Source organism: Nyctereutes procyonoides, unplaced genomic scaffold (assembly GCF_905146905.1).
Source record: "Nyctereutes procyonoides isolate TBG_1078 unplaced genomic scaffold, NYPRO_anot_genome, whole genome shotgun sequence".
Classification (NCBI taxonomy): domain Eukaryota; kingdom Metazoa; phylum Chordata; class Mammalia; order Carnivora; family Canidae; genus Nyctereutes; species Nyctereutes procyonoides.
The window spans coordinates 4,602,771-4,626,591 of NW_026575082.1; the positions used below are offsets into that span (position 1 = coordinate 4,602,771).

General features: G+C 36.0%; 1 protein-coding gene across 1 annotated transcript in view; it reads right to left on the minus strand.

The window, feature by feature from the left end:
• Positions 1 to 586: 586 nt before the first annotated feature.
• Positions 587 to 23,821, minus strand: part of LOC129514561 (uncharacterized protein C18orf63-like) — a 39,982-nt gene continuing 16,747 nt past the window's right edge. Inside the window, 11 exon segments of the mRNA XM_055333242.1 lie at positions 587 to 613; positions 1,695 to 1,784; positions 1,962 to 2,978; positions 11,328 to 11,399; positions 11,401 to 11,512; positions 12,919 to 13,004; positions 13,117 to 13,213; positions 14,051 to 14,160; positions 20,536 to 20,612; positions 22,103 to 22,144; positions 22,740 to 22,851. Of these exon segments, the coding sequence (XP_055189217.1) occupies positions 1,734 to 1,784; positions 1,962 to 2,978; positions 11,328 to 11,399; positions 11,401 to 11,512; positions 12,919 to 13,004; positions 13,117 to 13,213; positions 14,051 to 14,160; positions 20,536 to 20,612; positions 22,103 to 22,144; positions 22,740 to 22,851 (1,776 nt within the window). The 3' untranslated portion in view covers positions 587 to 613; positions 1,695 to 1,733.

Below are 23,821 nucleotides of genomic sequence, written 5' to 3' on the forward strand. Positions count from 1 at the left end.
GTTAGTAAAGATACTGTAGACATGCCAAAAATGGAATGTACAGACATACATTTTTTTCTTTAAATTATGTTATTCCTTGCCTGGTAGAGAGCTATACTCAAGTGTTTATAGATGACCAATCTGATACTTAATTTGCTTTAAAATAGTACAGTAAAAAAGTGGATCTGTGAGAAATAGGTGAAATAGAGTGATGTAGTAATTGTTGAAGTTGAGTATTAGTAATTGAATTGTTGATACTTAGAGGTTCTTTACACTATTATCTGTACTTTGTAAAGCTTGAAATCTTCAATAATAAAAATAAGTTCAAATAAATCTCCATAAAAATAGGGCAAAATAAAGGTATTTTCAACTAACAATACTGTATACTCAGATATTTAAAAAAATACCTATTCAAGACAGTTTATACAATATTGTCACCACAGCGAAGAGTTGGATCTAAAATGTGAATCGGTAGGGACAGTTAATATAGTAGACCCACCAGCTACGGAATAAATACTATGCACCCATGACAACAATTTTCAAGTGTTAAAGGAGGTTCCACGGCAGTGTGTGGGGCCTGATTCCATGTTCACAAGAGCGTGCAAATGTCCATCCATGTTCAGAGTGATTATCTCTGCAAAGAAGAATTACAGGTGTTGTTTTTTTTCTCTTGAAACTATTTTGTATTACTCAAATTTTTACAGGGGTATTTATTAACTTCATACTTGGCAGAAGTTATTTTCTATAATGATGTCCTGTAATTTTTCTCATTATGTTATTCTTTCTAGGAGTCTTAAATTCAAAGTGGTAAAGTGCTATACTTCTAAAAAATTATGAAATCTGAAATAGATTTTTAAAAATGAAAATGAAAAAAATTAAGGCATTCTAGCACACACATTTTTCCTCAACCACTTACTGAGTGCATTAAAATTAAGATGTCAAAAACTACATGAAACACAATATGATTGAAAAAACAGGAACAGAATTAAGCACCTTTTAGTTAAGTGAAATCAGGCTGAAATTCTACTACAGAAAGAAACAGCATTTATAAGAGAAAATAAAATGTTTTCTAGTTTGTTCACAGGGAATTCGAATTGAACATATTCCAGTAATTCTAACACAAAAAAAAATATTTGTGGATATTTTCGTAATAGGTTTGTTCTTAGAATAAAACAGATGGCAGAATGGAATAAAATGCAATTTCCAGATGCATGGTTTGTAAATTCAATGCCTTGGACTCAGCACTATCAGCTAAATCTCAAGTTTCACTTTTGCCACACTGCAATAATGTGGAGTAAATTTTAACTTAATGATTAACCTATGAAACATCACTTAAGGTTAATTATCTTGGGTAAAAGTCCCAAAGGTACACGTCCTAGTGCCTATAGAATCTCACAGTTTTAGATGGTCTGCTACTGCTATGCCGTCTTTTTGTCTGCAAAGACCACAGAGCAGTGTGGGAGACAGCCAGTAGTGTGACTCTCTTCACCTCATCCCTCTGTGGGGGCCTTTACTATATGCAACAGATTCTGTGTACAATCCTCATTCAAGGGCTGCACTATTCCCAGTATTTCCTATTTCCTTGCTGATTATAAGGCTTCAGGGAATTTAAAAGGAGCTATTTCTTACCAAGAAGCTGGGGATTCCTAAACATGGCAATTCCAATATGGATAATGTTAACAAAAAAATAAATCAAAATATATCACCTAAGTTACCTGGTGGATATTTCCTTCCTTCATATCCATGTTCTAAGCTTAAGGGATGATGAGAGATTTCTGAGCTTTTGATTTGTCCACATCATGTATCTGTAATCAGATTGAAGAATCACTTTGTTAAAATTAACTGTATATACTTGCAGCTGTGTTATGGTAGTCATTCTGTTTTTGATTATATTTCTAGATGATGTGGGGCAAATCATTTATATCTTTATTTAGGGGTTTTAAAGGCCTACCATATGATAAATACCCCAGATTTTTTTTTACCTTGTTCCTAGAAAAACTGGACCGTCCATAATGGATAGTATTGGAATGAGGTCTCTTTGAAGTTTTTGAAGATTCCTGACACAATTTTCTTTTAGACCTGTGGGATGTTTTGCTTATTATCAATTTGTGGTCATTTACACCAACTTTTATAGTTTCATTTGATTGCCGCTGTAGTACTTGGGCATCTTCTGTTTCTGTATCTGATTCAAAAATGTGTGGTTGTTTTTTTATTTTCACTGACTCATGGCCTTTCCCTAAAATTTGTGTTATATGTTTGCTTGTTAAATGTTCTTTTCCATTCACCTGGAAGTCAACAGCACTGTTCATTACACCTATCCTGTTCTTTGACATCTGAAATACTAAACTATTAGACAGATGTTTACTTTCATTTAAACTCATAGTTGATGATTCTCCATTAGAAGGGGGATGTTTTATATTTTCACAGGATCCAGTGTTTTTTTCTTGTAGAAGTCTAGAAATCTTCTGATTTAAATTTCTAGTATTCATCTGAATGTTATGATTAGATATTTTTTTAATAGCTGGATCTAAATTGAGTTTGTCATTTTGCATCACGCTAGTTTTAAGTGAAAAAAATTTAGATTCTGTAACAAGCTGTTTTCTTTTTAGATTGCCAGGTTCTAAGATATTTTTGTTCATCTGTAATGATCGATTTTTGAAAAATGGTATAAATTTAGGGACAATATTATTCTGGGAGGTGAAATTTGTGCCTTGAACTTGAATCTTTCCTCTGTTGGGCTTTGGTACTTCCATATGTACTTGGAGTGCCTTGTCAGGTAGGGCTTTCTTTCTGTTCTGAACAGCTTCTTGTTGGAGCTGCAGAGTTGAGGGTACCCAAGGCGTCTTCAGATGGCTGCCTGAAAGCTCCACCTTGTGGTCCACAGCTACTGAACACCATCGAAGATGCTCAGCCAGAGCAGGTCTTGTGGAAGGGGCCTGAGTCAGAGAGGACCTGAACATTTGTTTAGTGGTCACATTAAACGTCTTGGCTTTGTTTTCCTGAAAAGACAGAGATTAGAAAATTTTTTAAATGTAAAAAACGTTCTTAACGGAACAGAAATAACATACAAAATTTCAAAGTAAGAACATAAACACTATAATACATAAAACAGGAAAGAAAAACAAAAAACCAATGAGTCTTCTTGAGGAAACATGAATGCTTCTAATGGTTTGCATCCTTTTTAAGATACCAACCTTTCAAGATATTTTAAAATGAAGATATGTTCTATATAAATCAACTATTAAAACTACAATTTAAATTAAAACTATTAATTAAAACTACAATTAGCTACCTACTGTCCTCCAAACAGGTCCATGCTGCTCTCGCTCAGAAAAGTCTTTCCCTCTTCTTTACATTCTTTCCCTTTCAACTTCCTAAGGATGTGCTATCAGTGTTTGTCTCTCTCACACACACAAAAGTAAAGGGTGACATTCTTATCTTTCAGCATCCATGTTCCATCCCCCTATGTATATACTAGATTCTTTGAAGGTAGGAACCATGATATATTTATTCTTATATACTTCATAATTTTTAAAGATTTTATTTATTTATTTTAGAGAGAGTGTATGAGTACATAAGCAGAGGAGGGGCAGAGGGGCAGAAGGAGGGAGAGACTCCCAAGTGACTCCTCACTGCCCAAAGTGGGGCACTATGTCATGATCCTGAGATCATGACGTAAGCTGAAACCAAGAGTTGGATGCTCAACTGATTGAGCCACCCAGGTGCCACTATATTTCACATTCTTAAATCATTCACACAGTACTATGAAATATTTGTTCCAAGAAACTAAATGAATGGAAGAGGTGGTTGCATCTATACCAGGCCTTTAATAAGAATAAGTAGGATATTGACTATAGGGCATTGGCTGGCTGTGTCTCCATCATTTTGTATTCTCACTGCTTAAAAGATTGCGGGTAACTGGTAAGCAATTCAACAAGAATCTACCAGACTGACTTGTCAGACAGCTCGAAGAGAGCCAAGTATTTACAGTCTTTTTTTTTTAATGTGATAATACAGATAAAACATAAAATTACCATTTTAATCATTTTTCAATATACAGTTCAGTGGCATTAAGTACATTCTTCATTGTACTCCTGCTGTATAACCATCACCACTATCATTTCCACAACATTTTCTTCATTTCAAAGAGAAACTCTGTAGTTCTCAACAATTCTGGTTTTCTCTATTTCTCTAGAAACTCTATCCTACTCTCTAGGGTCTATGAACTTTCCCCCTCTAGGTATCCTGTGTAAGTAGAAGAATACAATTATCTGTCTTTTTGTGTATGGCTTATTTCACTCAGCATGTTTTCAAGGCTCATCCATGTTGTAGCAGGGGTCAGAATTTCCTTTCTTTCTATGACTGAATAATATTTCATTGTATAGAAATCCCACATTTTGTTGATCCATTCACCTGTCAATGGGAAGTGTTTATAGTTTTTAAAAATACATATCTATCGAGTCCCAGAACCTGGAAAAAAGTGACATGTGACAATAATCTGAAACATGGGATAGGGAGTTCTTTTCTCATCTTCCGGCATCAAACACAGAGTCACAACTTGAAACAAAATTTTAAAAAATGCTAGGAATAATGTGCAAACCAGATCAAATCGTTTTCCTTTCTCTACTGCTGGTGGCCTAGTTGTTGAGTGGAGTTAAGAGAAGAGTAGTAGAGAGTTTTGGGGGATAAGAGTTGTAAATAAGCAAAGAAAAAGTGAGTGATCCAGTTATTAAGCAGAATAACTATAATTTGGTGGTTCTAAACAATAATTAGGTCTCCTGTCTCATGATTCTGGGAGCTGACTTGGCTTAATTCAGAGTCTCTCACGGATTTGTAGTGAGAGGGACTCTGGGATGGGTGTCACTTCCTCACTCATATGATGCTAGATGCTGGCTGTAAACTGGACTTCAGGCAACCCCATCATGTGGTCTGGGATCCCAGAGCAAGTGTCCTGAGGGAGACAGCTTCCACTTGACCTAGCCTTGGAAGTCATGCAGCATCACCTCTGTCACAGTCCTGCCCAGACACAGGAGGGAACACAGTCTACCCACCCCCAACCTCGTAATAGCATAAATGTTGCCACTGATCATAAGGGCATGTGGATAGACAATCTTGTGACCATCTTGAAAAATGGAGTACACATCAGAAAGCATGCTGTGTCTAGCCAGAACCCACGTCATCTCTTATCACCCTCAAGCCTCCAATGTCACAGTATGGTTGGCCTACTAAAGGGCTGAATCTACACAAAAACCTGATACAGGCTTTAGGAAAGCTTAAAGAGGACATATGGCAGGAGATGAAGGAACCATGGCCCAATGCCTACTCCACACCAACTAACAAGGTGCCACAGCATATCCCTGTGGGTCTGAGTTATCACACAGGCTTAACAAAGATCTTCCAAGTGTAAATACAATCTTGCTCCACCTTTACATTTCCAATCACATGCCACCCTAAGCCAGAACTATGTAGAGAAAGGAATTCAAAAAATGTACTTCTATCATACTTAAGTTGACATAATTCAAAGTCACCATAGAGAACAATATTCCTTCTCCCACACCGGCTATTCTCTGAGGAAGTGGGAAGACTCCAAGAAAAATCTTGGATGAGGATTGAGTTGATGCTGAAAATAGATGAGCAGGGCTCACCTCTTGTCTGTAGATTTCTCAAGTTGGAGGTTTATTCATGTCAGTAGAGCAAGGAGACACCTTTCTTTACTTCCCCATAATTTTCAGAGGGAGGGCACAGAAGACCCAGCCAGGTTTCATGACCCTGAGTAACGGGACAGAGAGGCTGACTAATGAGTAACAGCTGGCTTATAACCCCCCAGAGACTTGCTAGCCTGAATGAAAAAACATGTATCAAAAAGTGGTTTATCTTAATTTGATAGGGCTACTGTAACAAGCACTGTAACTGAGGGGCTTAAGCAACAGAAATGTATTGCCTCAAAGTTCTGGAGGCTAAAAGTCTGAAATCAAGGTGGTGTTAGGGTTGGGGTCATGAAGAAAGTATCTGTTTCAAGCCTCTCCTCTTGGCTTGTAGTTAGATGGTCATTTTCATATTCACATGATGGTCTCCCTGCACATGTATCTGTCCCCAAATTTCTCCTTTATATAACAATATCAGTCATACTGGATTAGAGGCCCACTCTATTCCAGTATAACCTGATCTTAATTATAAATGCAATGATCCTGTTTCAAGCAAGGCCAAATCCTGACATACTGGGAGTGAGGACTTCAATACATGAATATGGGGCAAGGAGGACACAATTCCATCCATAACAGGGCTTGACATGTACTTCTGAAGACAATAAAGAGGTGATGCTGTTGTTCTTCTGAAGACTTTCTGAATAAGGTAGCTAGAAGAAAACCTTATAAATCATCTTCACCAAGATACCACATGAACAGAGACCACCATTAGACCAATCCAGGTCAAGAAACAAATGCCTCCCTCTCCCCTGCATTACTCAGCTGTGAATCTCTGATGGATATTGGTGGACTGGAGAGCAACATTCATTCTACCCTCTCTGTCTAGTGTTACTTTCTAAACCAGTGTCTGGAAAATAAAATGGACATTTTCTCCTTTGCAGTTAGGGTTCAGGATGCATTTTAGAATCAAGGAATCAGAAACACTCATTCATTATTTGGAAGGAAGAAGTAAGTGAAAGCCGCACTTCTGCAGTTCCTGCTAAAAAGTTCAATTATGAATGCCTCTGGTTTTTCAGTTGCAGAGTTAGCAGAAGCCAAGTATCAAGCTCACCATCTCTATAGGTGACCAGAAACAGCTTAGGGTACTCATTCTCCTGGACCATATTAGGCAAATACACCAAATGCCCTCACCCTACATTGCCTTTTCCTGTACATATACGCTATCATGGGGAGAACAATTCATTAATTTGAATGAAATTCCACCTCAAAGAGATGCTTTATTAGAAGATGTTTTATTAGAAGGGACTAGGTCATCTCAATATATTTAGAGAGATTTTTTTTCCATTTCATGAGAAAAGCATTCAAGAATTAAGCCATTTTTGACCCCTGCATTTTATAAACTGTAGTAACTTTTAAATATACCTACTACTTGAAATTCCGGAAGAAAAACTCATTCTAGGTAGACTCATATGAGAACAGAATTACTGGCATTCTGACATAAAACTTACATAGAATGTGTCTAAATATGTTTATGTTCACACAGTTTCATCACCATCTGTTTCAGAAACATATATTCGATGAAAATAACTTCCAAAAGCCTGTTTTGCCCCATAGCCTGTTGATGTATTATTTACTCATTCTTTCAATTTCTAAAATATAGTAGATAGCCCAAAGGGTGAAACTTCCAAGTTTATTTTTTTTTTTTTAAATTTTTATTTATTTATGATAGAGAGAGAGAGAGAGAGGCAGAGACACAGGCAGAGGGAGAAGCAGGCTCCATGCACCGGGAGCCCGATGTGGGATTCGATCCCGGGTCTCCAGGATCGCGCCCTGGGCCAAAGGCAGGCGCTAAACCGCTGCGCCACCCAGGGATCCCCAACTTCCAAGTTTATATTCAAAATTTATAAAAAGACTACAGAAAGAACAGCAAGTGAGATCATAAATAATTCATAGAACTTGAAATACTTAAATGGTCAACAAACCAAAGCTTTATGAAGCCATAAATCAACAAATATCTCATATTTTACTACATTATTACCATTATCCTGCCAGGTGTCACTGACAAATGTGGCTAAGTTGACTTTTAATTTCTAGACCTTCACAAACAACTTACATAACTTGGAGTACATTAACATAAATTGTAGAGGAAAAGCAAGAGCCTTAACTGATACTTAGATATGAATGAATGTCATTTAATGGAGTCCTAGAATTAAGGTAATGATTAAAAGAAACTTGAGGATTGACCAAAATGACTGATCAAATGTGTTTTACCTATTAAAATCTGGTTCTGTGTATTACACCACCTGAATGTTTCTTGATTAAAGTTGAACCAGAATTCAGTTAAGCTTAGATCTAACCACAGATTTGTAGGAAATAGAAGGTTTAGAATATGTTAACTTCAAACGACATAAAGCCACAGTCAGATATAGAATATGGGACATTCTCTAGGGCAAATGGTCCAGTTTTTCTAGCAAATAACTAGCATAAATAAAAAGGGAAGTGGGTTTAGACTGTTATAAAAGAGACCTAAGAGGACAATCAAATTAAAATACATGGACTGGGGCAGCCCCGGTGGCGCAGCAGTTTAGTGCTGCCTTCAGCCCTGGGGTGTGATCCTGGAGACCTGGGATCGAGTCCCATATTGGGTTCCCTGCATGGAGCCTGCTTCTCCCTCTGCCTGTGTCTCTACCTCTCTCTCTGTGTCTCTATAAATAAATAAAATCTTCAAAAAAAATTTTTAAAAAAGATAATTAAAAAAAAAAGAAAATACATGGACTGTGCTTAGATTAAGATTTAAACAAAGTTCCTAAATCTTTAAGATATATAGGGAATTAGAATATGAACTGGTATTAGATATTAGGAATTGTTGCAAATAATGTTTTTAAAGGCTCCTGTCAGAGATGCATACTAAAGTCTTTACAGAAGAAATAACATCATATCTTGGGTTTCTTTTAAAATACTCCAGTATACTCCTCACCTAAAACTATGTCAAAGAAGTGCTACATGATAGGCATATGAGAGTTTGTTATACTAATTTCTTTTATGTACCTTTGAGGATTTCTATCAATTAAAAAAAGAAAAATAGTTTGGTTAAGCATTCCTGCTAATTTTTTTAAAAGTCAGTTGAGTTTTAACAAATAGTCTGATCAATCTATTTTTCACTTTTTAAACTTAATCTTTTTAGACTGCATGAATCTCATAGTTTACACATGGTATAGCAGTAGTAGGAACTAACATTTACTGAGAGTTCACTAAGTACAAGGGACTGTTATTATCTAATCCTAAAACAAAAAACAAAACACCCTGTGAAGTACTGTAAAGAAAGTGGTCACATGCTACTCAGATCCCCTTCACAAAAGGGCTATTGCACCCCCACACACACACACACACTGCTGGGAGTTGGCCCCTGCAAGAACTCCCTAGTTCTAGAAACCTACCTCACCTTAGAACATGCCCGTCGTCCCTGGGTGGCCCAAATCCAATGACAGATGAAGGAATGGGTGTAAAGGCCTGGCTATTTGGACAATGTAAGATCACTGTGATGGGCTGTTTTAGCCTTAGAGCTCCCGGAAGATTGGCCAAAGCTACCTGGTACTCACTTTGCTATTGACTTCTTTTACCCCACCTTCTTCTAGCCTCACCTTCCATAGGTGTTCCAAGTTCAGTCCTCAATAAACATCACCTGCACTAGACTCCAGAGTCAGCTTCCTAGAGAGCTCAATTTGTAACAAATGTTATTATTACCACTACTACCATGACCTGTTTTACAAGGACACTGAGGCACAAGAAAACCAAATAATTTGCTTAAGATTACACACATAGTAAGCTCTAGAGCTAGAGCTTTTAAACACAGATCTAAACTTTTTCCAATTTTGTGACTGAGAATCTTCCCCTGAGTTTCAGTTCTAATTCTGCAATGTATTTAATTCTATGGCTTTGGTTAAATTATTTGGATGCTCTCTGCTTCAGTTTCATTTACAAAAGTGGGAAAACAATTTTTTATTCTTAGAGTCTGTTTTGAGGATTATGATGAAATAATACACATAAAAGAAGCTGGCACACAGATGTAATAAAAATGAATAGGATAAATTCTTATTGTTAGGAGCAATACAAAAACCAGATTTTCCAGTTAAGCATTATTTTACATTTAAGAAGCAAATTTGCACAAGTATATTGTCCAGATTCACTCTTTATAAAACAGTCATGGACTGGAAAAAATAAATATTCAATAAATATGTCCAATAAAAATGAATTATATAATGACATATTTTCTTCTAAATTCCTCAGATTTGGACTCGGCCAATAGCTACTAAAAATGTTATATCTGGCCAAAACTTTAAGATTCATTATCATAAAGATGTCGATTGGAATTTGTCCACTCACATTTTTTTTCTTTTTATTTTAGAGATGTATTTATTCCAGAAAGAGTGAGTGAATGTGTGCATGCAAGGGGGTGGGGGTGGGGAGCAAAGAGAAAGGGAGAGAGAATCTCCATCACACTCCTTGCTGAGTGCCCAGCCTGATGTGTGGCTCAATCTCACAACTCTGGAATCATGGCCTGAGCCAAAATCAAGAGTCAGATGCTTAACCCAGTGAGCCACCCAGGTTCCCCTCACATTCTTTTAGGAAATGGCCTTGCCTATTGGCTACCATTTATACCATTTATACGAAGTGTTCTTAATTCAAGGATACCAAATCCACATGCTGGCTGGTGACAGACAAGGGGGCCTCGCCTGAAAAGATGAATGGGGCCTATCAGATACTGGCCCTGGTGAATTTTATTTGAGGATCATAGAATGACAATTAGCACAGAAGCAGAAGTTGGAAAAACTGCCATGTGCCATAGGAAGTCAATACCATGTGAAACCTGAAATCACTGGAGCAGTGGAAACTATAATAAACAGAGGACACAGTTAAGAAAAAAGATTAAGCAGACACAGAAATATTCATATAATTCACATTACATTTCAAACTGCTCAAATTGTTCAACCTTTTGCTTTTCCCTTGTATGAAAACACACAACTGTCATTTATAAGAAAAGGTCACTGTTGAAAAATTTAAATTCCTATTTGTTTCTCAAAAACTTCCCTTTCAATTTTATTGTCTATTGACAAAGAAATCTTATTCTAGTGAGTGTGAATATAGGCCAGCATATTTTCTTCATCAGTTTTGCTTAATTGCTGCTACTTCTTTTTTTCATAAGATTTCACTTAGCATATCATCTTATAATAAAAATGTTACTGAATGAATTCAATTTCTGTAAATGGAACTATACAAAGGCTTTTTTTTTATCAAGCACACTCAAATGAAGTTGCAGTTCAAAGTAAACTTGAATTTGTATGAGACAAATGTTTCCAAACTATTCTGTAAGATCATTTATTCATTGAAAAATGCTTTTAATGAACACCTATTTTATACCAGGTACTTGGCATAAGAAAATGAACATGATCTCTGCTCTCCAAGAGCTCATGATAAATTAGATCACTAAACAACTATGACTATAATGCCATGTTAAATACAAAAAAGGTAACAAATAGCAGTGACAGATGGTCAAGTACAATAACAAATAGCATTAGGGAAACACTGAACCGACAGAAAAGAATTCTAGTACAATGGGTTAGATAGCCCCTCACAGAAAGCAAAAGATCCAAGACAGGTGCATACTAGGTCTTAGAGTGCTCAGAAGGACATGAAATCTCTTACCTGTACATGAGGTTTCATTAGTTCTTGTGTGTAGTAGCATGCCTTAGTTGTCATCTTTATGGGAAAGCCACATTATCTGAGGCAATTTAGATTTTAAGTCTGAAAGGAAACTTTTCAACACACCTTCCAAATCTACTCTTGGAAAGAACTGAATGGGCTGACTTCTGATGCAGCTGAGAGGGTATCTGAACACTGTTAAAGAATAGAACTTTTTTTGTACTAAAGAGATGCAATTTTTAAAAAAGATTTATTTATTTATTTTACAGAAAAAGAGAGAGCACCTGAACCAGAGGATCAGAGGGAGGAAGAATCTCAAGCAGACTCTGCTGAGTGCAGAGCCTGACACAGGGCTTGATCTCATGACACAGATCACAATCTGAACCGAAACCAGGAGTCGGACACTTAACCGACTACTCTACCCAGAAGCCCCAAGAGATAGCAATGTCTATGGAATTAAAAAAAGTATTACAATATTAACTGTTAAAAAGACACACATAACTAAATCCTATTTCATATATTGCTTATTTCATATTTTCCAAAGCTAAAAGTATGTTTTATCACAGGGTCTTAATTCATTCTATTTTAACACTCAGTATCAATACTGCTCATTGTGTTGTTATTACAGATCTTTCTATATAGACTGGCAGACTAAGATATTATGAAAATGATTTATAAGAAAGATACTATGACCTTTAGAGGTTACAAAAATAAGTGTTTATAGAAAACAATAAAGAGGTTGCATCTCCAAAAGCTGTAAAAATTCAGTACAAAGAAACAACACACAGTGTATTCAAGCTTCAAAAGCAATTCTTTGAGAAGAGCAGTTGCTTCTTTCTGATGAAAAATACTCCTGACGACTTGGAATAATAATGTCTTTGCCTTTAATGAAAGGGAGTATTTGATCCCTGTCAACATCAATTTTATATTAAGTTTTGGGTTAGGAAGTGTAAAATGCAGAAAGAGAACATTATGGCTCTTCTTCCAATTTGAAACTCCAGCAGGTCATAATACAGAGACTGGAATGTGAAATCAATACTGATTACAACTGAAGAGTTTCACCTGAATACTTTTAATTATTATTAAATTATTTAAAATAATGTTAAGACATATATTTTCTTAAAGCATTGGGGAGCATTAAGTGCAAGTCAGATCCTCTAAATTTTGCCTGTAAAATTAAATAATCTTCCAAAGAGAAAAATCTTTGTTAAAGACTAATTTTTTTAATTTTACCCTTTCAATAATATCCAAAATACCACTGGAGGGAGCCCTAGGCTAAGGAGAATCATAGGACTATTTTACTGTCTACTAGAAATCCTGTAAACATTTTTCTATCTAAAGTTCCTTTTGTTGCCTAAATTGTTGCAATAGAACTTAAAATAAAAAATATCATCAAGTTCTTTCTCAAATAAAAATAGAAAAATTCTAAGGAAAACAAAAAATATTCAAGCAGGGGGAGGGAGGAGTAGAAGGGAACACAGTTTCATTCAGACATAGAGAAGGTTGAAAATGATGACAACACTAAAGCCAGGAGTAAGGATGGATCATGAGGCTGGCAGGGGGCTTCTGTTACAAGTAGTGTGTAAAAGGATACGTGAAGATTCTTTCTCCTATCATTTTGAAGTAGATGCTGCAGTAAATTTTAGTATTTCCACAATCTTCTGGAAGTTTATAGCCATACTAAAAATTAGGAACAAAGATAAAGTTCTTTTGAGAGAAAGCTAAACTAAGATTAAATTATATGAAGCAAAATTAAATAGTTCCTACCATAATACACATTTCTATTTCTTACCAAGTCATCCCAGTGCATCCGGAAATCTTCATATGAGTGAAAAGGACAGTCAGGGGGTGTGGTGTGAAGAATACTTATTATTTGTCCCCTTTTCATACTAAGAAAAATAGGAGTTGATACAGTATTATGAGCCAGTGTTTGGATATAATTTAACCATATAATTTAATTTAAAAAAATACTCAAAAAGATTTAGCAGCCTTCTTTACATAATAAACTAATCATTTGCTACTAGTTCCAAGTACACCATTGTATTAAATCAGAACCAGAATTGTCAGAAAAAACTAAATTGAATTAATGCAAACAATGTGCCAGTTATAAACAACAACAACAACAACAAAACGTTTATTAAGTGTTGCCACACAGAAGTATGCCTGGTAACTGTCAGACTTTAGGGGAAAATCTGTTAAGTATTAAATGAATCAGAGTCAAATCTATGTTCCCTATCTACCTCTTCCCTGCTTTGATGATTAAATTATTATGCATATTCTGTTAGTTAATTAAAGTTCTTTTTCTTAAGCAGGTTAAAATTTCATTCCAATAGTCCTATTTATATTAATAACAAGCCATTTTCCCCTAAAGACAGTGCAAACTTAAAACAGCTCCTATCAAATGATAAAGAATCATTAATTATATGTAGCATTTATAAGGTTTTACTGATATTACTATAATAGTTGTAATTTCATAATTAGATATCTGGAAATTTTACTTTTGTAAAAACTATATTTAATGAAAATATAAGGGTATAATAAAATTTTTTTAGTAATTTAATACAGGAAATTGATGACTTCTGTATGACCCTTTTTAAGTTACAAATCACGTTCAAAAATTCAGTTTCAAAAATTCCTTTATACTTTTGTACACACTGATGCTGAAGCAAAATGAGAGAACTACTACATCTTGGACCTACCTCAGATGCTACAAACTGAAATCTCACCTTGGCAAAACGTAGCACCAGTTGTTTAAAATTGAATGTCCTTCAATGACAGCATTGTTGTTAGTATCAAAATCCTTTATAATACTCTGGGAAATACCAAATTCTCTTAGCTTTAAATAGAAATAAGATTTAATGCATAACTCCTCAAAAGAATTTGTCAAACAAGAAGAAACACATACACAGTCAATTACAGAGTAGTTTTAAAGGCTTAGTTTAAGTTGGAGGTACATAATACTTTACATAATGTATTTGATGTTTCAGCTCTCCCTACTTCTCTCTATACAACATATTAAGTATTTCATGCCTTCTCTCATTTTCCAACCCCAAACCTCTATCTTCTACTTATTTCAACTGGCTTTCAATTTTTTAATTATGTTAATTTATAGGAAGTTGAATTCCTTCTAAAGCAAGGTATTTACATTTTACATTTAGTAAAATGTAAATAGTATCTTAATTTTTTTTTTTTTTTTTTAACTAGAGAATGAGTTAGGGAGTTGTCCCTCTAGTTTGTCTTCGGGAATGAGAGTAGAGAGCTGATACTCTCATGTATCCCTTTTCTATCTTCTGGAATGCTTTTCCTCTGGTCCTCAGGTGACCTATCCACAGGGTATTTAAGCTGATAGTTTACCAATCCTTTTCTACTTACAGTTTCCTCACTCTGTGGGGCATTTTAATACAGAGTCAAAGATAAGAAGGACAAGTCAAAGATAAGTCCTAAGAGGACACTGTTAGGATGAGAAAGAATGGTTCATAAATCCTCATCCCCCTTTTAACCTATCATCATACAGCTTTTGGGAAATAACATTCTAACTTCATTCTCTATTGCTTTTCAATAAATTCCAGCTAAGCTGGCCAATTTTTCTTTTTACTGCCTAGACAAATCATTAGCATTTTATTTTATTTTTTTAAAGATTTTATTTATTTATTCATGAGAGACACACACAGAGAGAGGCAGAGATACAGGCAGAGGGAGAAGCAGGCTCCATGCAGGGATCCTGACGTGGGACTCGATCCAGGGTATCCAGGATCAGGCCCTGGGCTGAAGGTGGTGTTAAACTGCTGAGCCACCCGGGCTGCCCAGCATTTTAATAATATACTTGCCTGTACTCTGATATATCTGAGTTCTACCAGTAAGAAAGAGCCTTATAGGCCTAGAGCTAGAACCATCTCCTCTACATTCAGTGACATATCTTTCTCTGAAATCTTACAGCATTTATTAAGACTAATGGAAATGAGGCAGCACAGCAGAAAAACATAAATGCAAAAATATAAAGATAAGAACTGCTGGTTATGTTGTGAGGTAAGAGAACAAAGGCAGTAAGAATGAATAAGGATTCATATTGTCCTGTACACTGGAGGATAAATCTTGCCCTGTGACATAGTGTGCTTAAAAGCTAAATGGTCTAATCTGTGACCTAAGAAAAGGATGCTCAGTGCTGGGATGGCTATGAATGTCAGGAAAGACTGACTGCAGGTGAATAAATATATTATTTGAGAGAAAACAACCAAAGATTGAATTCAGAGAGGGTAGGTTTTATGTCCAAATGTTCAAAAGTTTATGAGTTCTCTTATACACCCACTTACATAGCTTTAGTTTATATCCTTCTGGCTATTTTCAACACTATTCAGAGACTAAAGCAAATTGCTGCAGAGATCTCCATGGTACCAGCCCTTAAAGTCTATATCAGCTTTTCTCAACCTGGATATTTCTGAAGACTGGCTATCCAAGTGTTCACGATATGCCTCCAAGAGACAGTTAACCTCTTACATTTATTTAACAAATACTTAAAATGTGTCCTTTTCTGAATAGACCTGCACTAACAAGGTACTCAGGAAATATCACTTCTTCCTTATGCCAAGCTACAGGAATTTGGATTTTATTTGCTCCAGGCAATGTTGAGATACTAGAGAACAAAAATAAGACAAAACCTAGACTCTCAAAGAGATCACAAAACTTAATAGGAACAGAAACATGTATGAAACTAATTTTTGCAAGAGTCAGAACATGAAAATTGCCGTATCAAAAATTTAGGTAAAGTGAGATTTAGAGAAGCTGATATCAATTATAATTTAGGGAATCAACTACAGAACACTTCTGAAAGAAATTGAGGAAGACACAAAGAGATGGAAAAATATTCCATGCTCATGGATTGGAAGAATTAATATTGTGAAAATGTCAATGCTACCCAGGGCAATTTACACATTTAATGCAATTCCTATCAAAATACCAAAATATCAAAATGGACTTTTCTTCAGAGAGTTGGAACAAATTATCTTAAGATTTGTGTGGAATCAGAAAAGACCCTGAATAGCCAGGGGAATTTTAAAAAAGAAAACCATAGCTGGGGGCATCACGATGCCAGATTTCGGGTTGTACTACAAAGCTGTGGTCATCAAGACAGTGTGGTACTGGCACAAAAATAGATACATAGGTCAATGGAACAGAATAGAGAATACAGAAGTGTACCCTCAACTTTATGGTCAACTAATATTCAACAAAGCAGGAAAGACTATCCACCAGAAAAAAAGACAGTCTCTTCAATAAATGGTGCTGGGAAAATTGGACATCCACATGCAGAAGAATGAAACTAGACCATTATCTTACACCATACACAAAGATAAACTCAAAATGGATGAAAGATCTAAATGTGAGACAAGATTCCATCAAAATCCTAGAGAACACAGGCAACACCCTTTTTGAACTTGGCCACAGTAACTTCTTGCAAGATACATCCATGAAGGCAAGAGAAACAAAAGCCAAAATGAATTATTGGGACATCATCAAGATAAGAAGCTTTTGCACAGCAAAAGAAACAGTCAACAAAACTAAAAGACAACCTACAGAATGGGAGAAGATATTTGCAAATGACCTATCAGATAAAGGGCTAGTTTCCAAAATCTATAAAGAACTTATTAAACTCAACAGCAAAGAAACAAACAATCCAATCATGAAATGGGAAAAAGACATGAACATAAATCTCACAGAGGAAGACATAGACATGGCCAACAAGCACAGGAGAAAATGCTCACTTGCCATCAGCAAAATACAAATCAAAACCACAATGAGATACCACCTCACACCAGTGAGAATGGGGAAAATTAACGCATGAAACAACAAATATTGGAGAGGATGTGGAGAAAGGGGAACCCTCTTGCACTGCTGGTGGGAATGTGAACTGGTGCAGCCACTCTGGAAAACTGGGTGGAGGTTCCTCAAAGAGTTAAAAATAGATCTGCCCTACGACTCAGCAATTGCACTGCTGGGGATTTACCCCAAAGATACAGATGTAGTGAAACGCCGGGACCCCTGCACCCCGATGTTTCTAGCAGCAATGTCCACAATAGCCAAACTGCAGAAGGAGCCTTGGTGTCCATCGAAAGATGAATGGATAAAGAAGATGTGGTCTATGTATACAATGGAATGATAAAGAAGATGTGGTCTATGTATACAATGGAATATTACTCAGCCATCAGAAACGACAAATACCCACCATTTGCTTCGACGTGGATGGAACTGGAGGGTATTATGCTGAGTGAAATAAGTCAATCGGAGAAGTACAAACATTATATAGTCTCATTCATTTGGGGGAATATAAAAAAATACTGAAAGGGAATAAAGGGGAAAGGAGAAAAAATGAGTGGGAAAGATCTGAGAGGGAGACAGAACATGAGAGATTCGGGGATCCCTGGGTGGCGCAGTGGTTTAGCGCCTGCCTTTGGCCCAGGGCACAATCCTGGAGACCCGGGATCGAATCCCACGTCAGGCTCCTGGTGCATGGAGCCTGCTTCTCCCTCTGCCTATGTCTCTGCCTCTCTCTCTCTCTCTCTCTCTCTGTGTGTGTGTGTGTGTGGCTATCATAAATAAATAAAATTAAAAAAAAAAAACCTTAAGAGACTCCTAACTCTGGGAAACGAACAAGGGGTGGTGGAAAGGGCGTTGGGCGGGGGGTGGGGGTGACTGGATGACAGGCACTGAGGGGGGCACTTGATGGGATGAGCACTGGGTGTTATGCTATATGTTGGCAAGTTGAACTCCAATAAAAAATAAATAAAAAAACATAAAATAAATGAACAGAAAAAGTGTGTATTGAGCATATAATGTTGAGCAGAAGAGAGGGGTGCATCTTCCCCATTTCTGATGTTCACTTCCATGCTGAGAAAGTTCTAGTACATATTCCTGATGTCTCTTTGCCCTTCCATTCATTCCTCCCTAGGCAGATCAGGTGACTTATCTGGTTGGAAAAACTGGGACAGTTCCTTTCCCTTCCTCTTGGGAACTGGTCTGTTGGCATGAAGTAGTACACTGCATTGTCATACTGGGAATCGTGCCTGATCTCTTAAGAGAGCCTGGGGGTTTATTACTCCCACAGGTAGGCAGGGAATCTACCTAATTCTAGGGTTCAGATAGGCCACATTCTCTAATAACTTTTTTTCTAACAATGAACAGGATGACCATTTATCTATTAAAATAATAAAATGGGAGACTAAACTTGAACATTCATTAGGCAGACAAAACCAGACAAGCCACATAAATAAAACCTAATCTAGCTCATTCTGTAACACAAATGAAATTTAACTTCAATTATTTCTTGTAAATACGTCTAAAAATCATAAAACTTATATTGTTTTCCAAAATGGAGTAAGATAATCGCTTTTAACTAATCCCCTGTCATTTGGAAAACCCCATTACTATAACCAATCATTATAAAGATAAAATAGCTCCCACGTATTCATTACATAAGCTGTCCTGCAACAACACCCTTCTGAGTTTCATAACACTGTTGGTTTGAAGACTCTTGGTTCAAAGAGTCTTATTCTTTTATGTACAATAAACTCCAAAAATACAATTTTAATTGACCTGATTTTATTTTTAACATACCCTCCAGTTTATGTATATTGGGCCAGTATCCCAGTAAGTTAGTTTCCCTTTCACTCTCAGAAGTATCCATTTGGGATCATAACTTATATTCTCATCCTAGTAATAAAGATGGTATTCTCATCTCTATAGGCCTTATTCTTCGTCAGTCTCTAACTTATTCAAAACTATATATATAAAACACAAGTATCATCTGTAGAAAATTCAAAGGGCAGTAAGACATGATGTTAGTCCTTAAGAAGCTTATTATAAATTTGGCATATAAAAATGAGTATAATTCTAAATGTACAAATAAGTGAGCATGATGTAGAACAGAATGAAAGTTTAAAAGAGGCTAGGAGGTCACACTGGCCCCAAGCCTTGCAAAGGTTCCTCATCAGTACAAGACAGTCATGTCATCCTGCCCATTCCATTTACTGTTATGCAGGTCAGTTTCCCTACTGGCTCACACAATTCTTGAGGGCCAGAAAGTAGATTCTATTTATTTTTAACTTGCCTATTGCCTCAACACAGTAGAAATCAAAAAACTAAAGTTAAGGAGAAGTATGAATGGAGTTAGCATTGGATCTGGCCCTTAAAGGATAGGCAGGATGTATAGCTAATGGGAGGATCACTTTAGGCAAAGGAGGAATGATCTGTTTCAACATGGACACTACTGATACTTTGGGCTGGAAAATCTTGTGTTGGGGTGGAGGTAGGGTTGCTGTCCCATGCACTGCAGGATTTTTTTAGCAGCATCCCTAGCCTAAAACCACTAAATACCAGTAGCAACACACCCATTCCCCTTTGTCATAACCAAATTTTTCTGTAGACATTACCAAATGGCTCATGAGGAACAAAATAATTCATTTTCTTCTCCACCCTCCTCTACTGAGAACCACTGCCACAGAAGAAGGAAAATAATATTTGAGTTACTATTAATGTATAAGTTTCCATGCTGGATGCTATGAGAATTAGTAAAATAAAAGACCTATTCCACTAAGAAGGGAAAAAGTATTAATGTATATATATATTTTTACAAATATAAAAAATGCTACCAGAATGCTAATGAAGGGATATTATACTTAGTATGAGCTGAAACAGTCTTTTTAATATTTGGAGGTGAAAGAAGAGGCAGAAGAGGTGAATGCTGAAGCACAGTAGGGTTGTGGAGAGTCTCTACCGTCATCTAAAAAGATTTCTGAGCAAGAGAATACTACGATTAAAGCTGTGTCAGAGGTGCCTGGGTGGCTCAGTCGGATAAGCATCTGCCTTCGGCTCAGGTCATGATCTCAGGGTCCTGGGATTGAGTCCTGCATCAGGCTCCCTGCTCAGTGGGGAGTCTGCTTCTCCCTCTCCCTCTGCCCCTCACCCCTGCTTGTGTTCTCTCTCTCAAATAAATAAAATCTTCAAAATAATTTAAAAATCTGTATTAAACTAACAGAATATTTTCTTTGAGTAAACAGATTTAGAACAGTATCAATATGTCAAGCATTTAATAATATGGATTTTGGTAATAAAACCCTTCTTATCACTCTTCTTGTTAAAAATTAAAGCCTACTAGCATATTGCTAATAAAGCATACAGTAAGTATAATAAAGTTAATTACAGAAATCAAAATATATGGTACCTCAGGTGGTGGCAATCTGATTGTGTAAGCTTCTATACTTAGACAAACTTGAGTTTCAGTTACATTGATGTCTAATACTGAAAACAAAATATTTAACTGTGATTTTCTGGAATTATTACTTCATTTTATTAAAATTTAGTAACAAAAAATAGCTTTAACTTAAATTTATTCACATTAGAAGCTCAATTAAGAATATGTACTCTTTTCCATTCATGGTAAAATCCAAAAAAAATCACAATATTTGAGAGTCTGCAGATGAGCCAGAGGTTTGGAACAACACAGATATATGGACATGTATGTGTTGGTGGGAGGCATCACAGGGCAAGGCTATAGTAAGAATGAGACATCCCACAGTTGAGAGAAAAATTCAACAAGCAACTTTTAGAAGCCTGATTTCTATTACATATGAAAAATGGAGACTGTTTTCTTATATCAGGAGAGGTGCCATGCCAAGCTCCTAACTCCATAGTCTTTTCATGAAGACCCATCAATATACCCTCAGATATAATACGGATCTCATAAAGCCCCAAGGCTTCTACCTTGCATTCACATAATTAGAATCACTTACATAAGTCAGAAAGTGGTTTATCTTGGGAAAGGGTAATACTTGGAAGAAAGCACGAGGGGATCCCTGGGGTACTGGTAATATTCTGTTTCTTGATTTGAGAAATAGTTATGAGAATATGCTTAGTCTGTGAGCTATAATTCAATGAGCTATACATTTATAATTTGCAAGGTCTGCTATAGAATATTACGTTTGGCAAAACTAAAAGAAAATTTCTAACACAAGAGTGAGGAATTTTGCTCTTCTAAACCTTATCTTTAACATCTGACAGTATAGTGTCTTGACAGTTTGGGTATGAAACTGAATTTCTGTAATGAAACTATTTGTTCAGAGCTAGAGCACAATGACTGCCACTGTTGAACTTAAACATAACATTAGGGCAAAGAGTGCAAACAGGCTTCAGCCTGAAAGTCAACTCAAATCAAATAGTTGTGGAGTAAAGGTGCTAGCTCAGGATTTAAGGCTATGCCCAAATTGCGGTGAAAGCTCTACCGTCTGCTATCTGTGGACTACGTTTATGAACAGGTCTACTTGCAAAAAAGGCCATGCTTATCAATGAAAGAATCAGACCACTCTATAAACTGTGTATTTTAGATCTCTGTCTCTTTAAACAACCTTTTTTTTCTCTCTTTTAAGGAAAAGAAGAATTATGTTCTCATAAAAAATATATCTTTTACTTACAACAGTACTAAAGAATTTTCAATGATATGACTCTGTAAAGTATACAGTGCCTGAAAATTTAACTTCAGAGTGGTAATTGTAATTAAGTAGAGAAATTAAAAATATAGATTTTATTCCAATTAAGAAAAGTAAATTTTTTCTCTAGTAATTAAGAACATATACTGTGACCCAGAGAGGATGTACTGGGTCAAATCGTGATTATAATAATACCTGATTAAATTCTGATAATCATCAATATTGTAACAACCCAACATTCCATAACATTTTAATGACTATAACCATATTAACGTTTTATCTAACGACATATGCATTTTTACTTACCAACAGCACTTTGCTTTCCCATTTGAGAAAGAAATTCTCTTCCTTAAAAAATTCATAGGGTATGCCATATTATTATAACTTATAAACCATGGTTGATAAATAAAACTTTTTTATGTTTACTTATCAAAGCAAAGGAAAATACTTTAAAATGTAGTTTTACGCAAAGGAATATCTAAAGACAATTCAGAAAAAAAATATGACCACTCAAAAAGTATCTTTTCAATTAAAAAGACAGAAATACCCAATTCTTCCTTCTAATATTTATTTCCTGGCATAAAAATACTTATAAAATGGTCAGACCTCAATACAAAATCCAGAATAGCCTTTTGGTTCCAACAATTGTTGGTAATTTGTATTTATTTTATTATAATGCTCCATAGCTTATATTTATTCCTTCTTAAACATCAAGTATTACATAATTTAAAAAAAATTCTTTGAAAGAAACATCAGGAGGCCTCTGGATATTATCCTAAGTAAAAGATGACATGATGTTACGGACTTGCCTGAGAAGGCTTAATTGGGACTATGCTTTAAAAACTATTCCCTAAAAATAATATATCTTGACATTTAAAACAGATGCCTAGAATAGAAGTAATCTAGTTTAGAAACCTCCAATGACTGAAAGAGATGAAGTCACCTTGCACCAAAAGATGGCCAGTTTTATTCCAGGCTGGAGCAAGTCTAGACATGAGTGAATATGAAAGGCAGTTTTGAAGAATTACAGGAATTACTCTTTGTGGAGCCTCTACCTAAACATATTAAAGAATAAAACATAGGAAAATTTACAGCAATTGGTATATTTCTATAAACTCAAAGAAAATGTGTTTAGATCACCATCCAAAAAACTGGGTTATTTTAGATATGAGTTATAGTCATCACTACAGCTAATCCTATCTGATTCTAAAGTTAAAGAAGCATTCAAACGTATTTGCTCTGAAGCCATGAAGACTATCATGTCGCAATAGCCAAATTCTCCCTCCTTATCCTGGACCAATAAGCCTAAATACTTAGAGCTCCTGTGCTAGGTCCCTGCACTATACTTTGAATTCTGCTCTGCACAGAGGAAACCAGCCCAGAGCTGTATTAGAATTTTCATTGTTGTTTACTCTAATTCTACATCAGAAAACAAATACTTTCATGGGCACACATGAGACGAGCAGACTATCTCTACCTGTAGTGAATTTTTAAAAATCAAGACTTTTACTTCTAAGAAGAATACAATCCAGATTTATCCTCCCACCTGAGGTAACTAAAAAACTGAGCAAGTTACAGGAAACAATGGTTTCCATTCAGCAACAAAGAGGAGCAATCCTTAAGAGGAAATCTACAATTACCTCCAGCATGTTGATTAAAGAGCAGTTTCTAGGCTGTGGTGCAGTGAGGAGGAACCCTGGAAGAGCCAGTGGGCTATCTTACATGAGGAGACAGCTGAGAGCTCAGGAGGCCAAGGGAGCTAGTTTTGGGGGCAAAGTATTAGAGGGGACAGAGCTGCACAGAGAGCAAACTCTTATGACCAGCAGAGTCCCGCTTGAGTCATCAGCTGAGCATGGATTAGCACGTGCATGTAAGGAAAATATCCAGGCTAGGGGAAAAAAAAAAACAAGGTTTTCTTCTATACAAACATCCTCACAAATACAGTACAAAAGAAAATGCCACTGCCACTCCTAGTCAGACATGTAGGAAAATGAGAGGACCAAGGAGAATTGTTTCCCAATATTA